Below are 6,312 nucleotides of genomic sequence, written 5' to 3'. Positions count from 1 at the left end.
GTGAGTACACTGTATATAAGTATGTGAGTACACTGTATATAAGTATGTGAGTACACTGTATATAAGTACACTGTGGCTGTCTTCAGACACCCCAGAAGAGGGCACCAGGTCTCATTATGGATGGTTGTGAGCCACCATGTGGTTGCTGGGATTTGAACTCAGGACCTTTGGAAGAGCAGTCAGATCTCTTAACCACTGAGCCAATCTCTCCAGTCCTGTTTAGTTTCATTATATTTTAACACACAAGAAGTTACTAGCCATACAAAGAAGGGATGACAAAGAAACATAAAAATCTAATGAGAAGAGAAATCAAATCTATGAGAAACATAACAACATAGTCTGGATAGATGGCTCAGAGGTTAAGAGCAAGTGCCATTCTTGTGGAGGGCCTGAGCTTGGGTCCCAGCAGACATATCAGGTGGCTCATATTCCCTGGAACTTCTGCTCCAGGAATCCAATACCGTCTTCTGGCCTCCATGAGCACAGGTGCTCACGTGTGCATAATTCATACTCAGACACAGACACATACACATAACTAAAAAATCTTAACAATACGTTCTCAAGAAGCTGAAAATACAACTATAACACAAATTCACTGCATAGGCATGACGGGCAATTTCACTGTCAGTGGGATTGGATTTAGAATCACTTAGGAGATGTACCTCTGGGGATGTCTGAGGGGACTTTCAAAGGAATCTAGCCCTACCATAAATGTGGGTGGCATCACCCCTAGGGATGAAATCTTAGACTGAATAAAAAGGTGAAAAGCAGTACCATCAGATCCTCTCTCTGCTTGCTAGCTAGCCTTCCCAGATGTGAAAGGTCCATGGTCTATCTGCATGTTCCTGCTGCCATGACAGACTGTGCTCTTTTAAACTCTGAGATAAAAAAAAAAAAGTGCTTGCTGCATAAAAGTGGAGTCCATATCTTATGTGTAACAAACCAGGTATTCTTGGTGTTACGTAACTCCAGCTCCAAAGGAGAAGATGACAAGGGCATCACTGGAGCTTGCTAGCCTCCAGTGTAGCTGTAGCTGAATGAGAAAATGCCAGACTCAGGTTCAGGTAGAAAGCGTGCCTCAAATAAATAGAGAGAAAATGACAGAGGAGGCACAGACACCCTCTTCTTGCTTCTGTGCTGCACAAAAGCACAGGTCTCTATACATACACATATGTACTATAAAAACATATAACACAACTAAATGCATAAGTCTTTTAAAATGGAAGTAGTTAATTAATGAGCTCAACAGCAGACTGAGTATTGTGGAAGGAAACACAAGATCTTGAAGGCAGAGCAATGGAAATCATGTAAATGGAGGCTTAGCCAGAGCAGAACCTGAGGACAGGAGGCAGACGAGTAACAGGCATGCTATCACCTACCTGCCAAAGGCCTAGCACATGTACACTTATAGTTTTACAAGAAACTAAGAGTTGGGAGGGACTAGAAAATTTTTAGAAGAAAAAAAGACTTTGGGCTGGGCAGTGGTGGCACACACCTTTAATCCCAGCACTTGGGAGGCAGAGGCAGGTGGATTTCTGAGTTCGGGGCCACCCTGGTCTACAGAGTGAGCTCCAGGACAGCCAGGGCTACACAGAGAGACCCTGTCTGGCTATACAGAGAAACAAAAAAAACAACAACAACAAAAAAAGTTTTTTTTGTATTTCACAGAAACTATAAAATTTACAAGTTTCAAAAGCTCAGCTGTACATGGTGACACATGCCTTTAATCCCAGCATTTGGGAGGTAAAGGTGGATGGATCTCTGTGATGTCAGCTTGGTCTACACAGAGTTCCAGAATGGTCAGGGCTACATAGGAAGATTGCATTCAAAAGAAAAAAAAAATACCTATAATACTGTACTCAAAAAAATGAAGGTGTGAATGGTAAAGCTAGTTCGATAGATAAATGTTTGCTAACAACTTGAGTCTGATCCCCAGAACACATGCATGGTTCACTGAGCATCAAGGCTTCCCGGACTGGCAGGCCTGCATTCATTCACATGCTTTGCTCAATGGGACTCACTGAGCCTAAGAGATGGATATCAATCCTACTAAGATTAAAACTTACCCAGAATTCTTGCAGTTCTGTCAGATGGCTGATATTCTCAATCTTTTTTATTCTATTTGATGCAATATCCAACATGGTGAGTTTGTTCTAAAATAAGAAAATATTTTCTGTATTATTAAAGTTCCATAGTAGCGAACACATGCAACAGTGTGGAGCTGAGCTGAAGGCTGCAGGCGAGCCACCCTCTGTGCCTTGGTTTGGCTTTGATGATTCTCAGGTCGATGCCACCTACTCACTCCGAGGTTTTCCCAGCTGGACCTGATTTGAGTGTTTCTGCTCAAAACCTCATGAGGCTCCCAGTGTGTCTGTAATTTCTATCAGTCTGAAGGCCTCATAACTACAGGGGACCCCAGTGAGACCCCTGCTCCTCTTCTTGTGCTCTGGGAAGAGCAGTGACCCTGAGCTTTGAAGAGGGTGAAGGACCAACCTTGCAGCATGTCTGTAATGTTTATCGTGAGGAGGTACAAAGTGCCAGATTACCGTACAGTGGAGCTCCTCTCTTCAGTGAGGCTAGATTCATCAGGCACACAGTGGCAGTAGGAGTAACAGACCTTCCTGCCTTGGACAAAGCTACCTGGGGCAATACCAGGAGGGCCTAGGTAATGAGGAAAGACCATGTTGAAAACTGCTGGGACTCAAAAGGAATCAGCAGCAAGGGCAAGTGTAATCTAAGCAACAGAGGAAGGGTGTCTGTGCATACCAGTGTCCTGCAGGACACAGCATTGTCAGCATCGTGGGTTCTGTCTCTCTCTCTCTCTTTCTCTCTTTCTTCCTTCCTTCCTTTCTTTCTTTCTTGTAGATAAGGCTAGTCTCAAACTCAGAGATCTGCCTGTCTCTGTTTCCCGAGTACTGGGATTAAAGGTATGTGCCGCTACCACCTAGTTCATATCGTTGTGTGTTATGATGTGCTCTAAAAGTGCATGTCAGATGTCGTCTGAAGCACATCATCTCAGCTTGGGTAACTGTTTTAAAGGTTTTAGTTTGATAGTTCAACAGAGGAGCAACTCCATGGCTAAGATTAGTCTTCCATAGTTTACACTGCTTGCCACTATGTTCTAACAAATCGGGATTTTCTCCCGCTAGACTATGGGGAGATCCCATATGCAGCGGCTGGGAGCCTGTTAACAGTCCTTCCCCTTCTGCCCTCAAGGACTCTCAGCCCTGCAAACTCATGGTCCCTGCTTCCTACTGCATTCCTGGTGTATTTATTCCGAATCTTTCCAAGTTTTAATGGAAAAACACTCAAACATAGTCAGTAGCTACTGATTAAAAATTGTCACATCTGTGGCTTCCCAGTCCCATGAAGTTTCCACAGTAACATCCTTCCTGCCTCCACATCTTACATAAGCATCACACAAGTGCTGAGGCACACATGCCAGCAGCACTGAGTCCATGCACAGGTATTAGAGTGCCACCTTCATTTGTTCCTTGGTCCCTGTGACATGTTTTATGCATGAAGAGGCCTTGAACTTCTGATTCCTCTGTTTTCACCATGCAAGTGCTGTGATTATAGGTGTGTGCTATCATACCTGGTTTCATATACTGGATAAATCTTTAAAGTAAGGTTACCAAATCGTCACATAGACAAATTTTAGCTTTTCTGAAAATCCTTGTATATGAGATGCTAAAACCTTAAACACTGGTTTTCCTCCAGAATGACATCACTGACATGACCCAGCCCTGGACTGGGGCACAAAGGAACCTGGGATGGGATCTGAACTATGATGCTTCCAGGAACAAGAGCCTAACTCAATCTTGCTCCACTTGGGGACAATTTATCAGAACCAACCAACCAACCAACCAAATAAACAAAAAAGGTTCCCCTTGAACAAAACAAAACAACCCCAGTAAAATTGAACAAGAAAAAATATTTTATTTGTCTTGAATCATACTTGGAGGAAAAACAGGTGAGGCCAAAGGCAACTGTGTGAGGCTCTTCCTGAAGGGAAGCTGAAGGTAGGTGGGAGGAGTGGAGCAGGTTTGTGAAAGGCAGTGGGAGGAAGAGGAGGAAAAGGGGAAGAGGAGAAAGAAGAGGAAGAGAAGGAATCCTTCAGCATTCTGGATTCTAGGAGACAGCAGGGGAGCAAGAGCCACATTCTTCATTCTAAGCAGCAGAGCTGAGCTTACTCTATAGCTTTCCCAGGCTGGGAGTGGAGGCTGAGGAAGGGAAGGAAGCTCAGTGGCTAGGATAAATGGGAAGGACACAGCTGATGACACTGTTAGCTATCTGTGTGATACAGGGGGCAGGTAAGGACTTTTCAAATCACCCAAAGGCCTAGAGTACTTGGCAGATGTGTGTGACCTGCCCTAGGAGGGTGTCTGTGATAGCTGTGTTGAAAATCCACAGGCAGCCATATGTCATGTTGGTCCTTTGACTCATTGGGACAGTGGGCCATTAGCTTACACTCTGTAGGTGTTGTGTTCGCTTTAGGCCAGGCCTGGAGGGCAGTGAATACCAACACCAGCCCCTTCCTTTCTACCTCCCTTTATTTCCCAGATAGAACAATTGGCTCTTACGTTGTTCTCCAGGCCCTCGATAACCTCGATGCCATTGTGGCTGAGGTATAGTTCACGAAGGTTCACCAAGCTCTGTAGACCTTCGATCTTTGTTAGTCGGTTGCTCTGTAAAAACAGTTAAGAAGTGTCAACCTCAGGGCTGAGTAGATTTTGCCACTCAAGCTTGAGAACCCAAATTTGGACTCCCAGAACCCACAAAAATGCCAGGCAAGTGTGGCGGCTTGCCTATAATTCCAGCCTTGGATGGCCAGAGACTGGAGCTCCCCACAGCAAGCTGGTCAGAAAACCAAGCCATCAAAGTTAGCTCTGGTCTGACTATGAGGCCCACTCTATGAATAAGGTGGAAGAGTGATCAAGAATGATTTCCTGCTGGGCAGTGGTGGCGCACCTCCCAGCACTTGGGAGGCAGAGGCAGGAGGATTTCTGAGTTCGAGGCCAGCCTGGTCTACAGAGTAAGTTCCAGGACAGCCAGGGATACACAGAGAAACCCTGTCTCGAAAAACCAAAAAAAAAAAAAAAAAAAAAAAAAAAAAAAAAAAAAAGAAAAAAGAAAAAAGAAAAAAGAAAGGAATGATTTCCTGTTTTAATACGGGGCCTCCACATGCATGCACACATATGCATGAAAACGCTCATATTCACACCATACACATAAAAATGGTAAAAGAAAAAGAGCTGTTAGCTACACAGAAGGTTAGAAACATAATGGCTTTAGAAATGCCGTTTCCAATTTATCTTGAACAATCCTAAGAACAGGTATTTTATTTAAAATGTGTTGGGGGTGGGATCAGGTGGAAACAGTGCAGTGGTTAAGAGCACTGGCTGTTCATCCCGAGGACCTGGGTTCCATTCCCAAAATCCATATGGCTGCTCACAATCATCTGCAACTCCAGTCCCGGGGGAATCCAGTGCCTTTTTCTGGGCCTTCAAGACTATCAGGTAGACATCTGATGTACCACATGCAGGCAAAACATCCACACTCAAAATAAAAACAAGAAAATAAAAAATTTAAAATGTCCTTGAATGGGAAGTAGAGAAGATGATTAACACTTTGGGTATGTTGCATTGGTTAAAATCCACACATGGAAGCTCAGGATTTTTTAAATATGAAAATCTCACTTTTTCTTTTAAATATATCTGAAGATTTACTTGAAATAATTAAAAACTATTTTTGTATCCCATGTGTGTATGTGCACATGCCCATGCCGTGGTGAGCATATACATGAGGTGAGGGGACAACTAGGAGTGAGTTTGCTCCTATCATGTGGGCACTAGGGGCTGAACTCAGGTGGTCAGTTCTGGTGGCAGAATTTTTACCTGCTTTGCCATCACACTGGACCACTGAATTAATCTAACAATTTAAAAATGTCAAAAATATAATGAAAACATCTTTTACTCTTTGTGTTCTGTCTGAGTGTACATCTGTGTACCACATGCATGCCTGGTGCTGAGGCCCAGGTCCTCCGAGAGAGCAGCCAGTGCTCTCAACTGCTGAGCCGTATCTTGCAGGAAGTCCATCTCTCCACTCACTATGTAGGACCTGGGAACTGAACTCAGGTCATCAGGCTTGGTTTGCAGCAAGCACCTTTACTCACTGGGCCATTTCTCCCAACATTTTTATTTTAGAAACAAATCAATATAGTTTCTTTTACAATATCTTACAACTCAATTCCAGTTCAAGAATGCCTCTTCCACAGCAAGTCAGCAAGGCAAACTTTTTTTTTTTTTTTTT

General features: G+C 43.7%; 1 protein-coding gene across 1 annotated transcript in view; it reads right to left on the bottom strand.

Moving 5' to 3' along the window:
* The window catches only part of Ppp1r7 (protein phosphatase 1 regulatory subunit 7), a 26,481-nt gene that overhangs the window by 4,506 nt on the left and 15,663 nt on the right, over positions 1-6,312 (bottom strand). Inside the window, exons 8-9 of the mRNA XM_031368490.1 lie at positions 4,584-4,688; positions 2,067-2,153 (exon numbers count right to left, since the gene is read on the bottom strand). Coding sequence (XP_031224350.1) covers positions 2,067-2,153; positions 4,584-4,688 — 192 coding nt within the window. The remainder of the gene's footprint in view (positions 1-2,066; positions 2,154-4,583; positions 4,689-6,312) is intronic.

The sequence above is a fragment of the Mastomys coucha genome, unplaced genomic scaffold (assembly GCF_008632895.1).
Source record: "Mastomys coucha isolate ucsf_1 unplaced genomic scaffold, UCSF_Mcou_1 pScaffold14, whole genome shotgun sequence".
NCBI lineage: Eukaryota > Metazoa > Chordata > Mammalia > Rodentia > Muridae > Mastomys > Mastomys coucha.
Note: the sequence above shows the minus strand (reverse complement) of the source record. Positions and strands in the feature narration are given on the sequence as shown.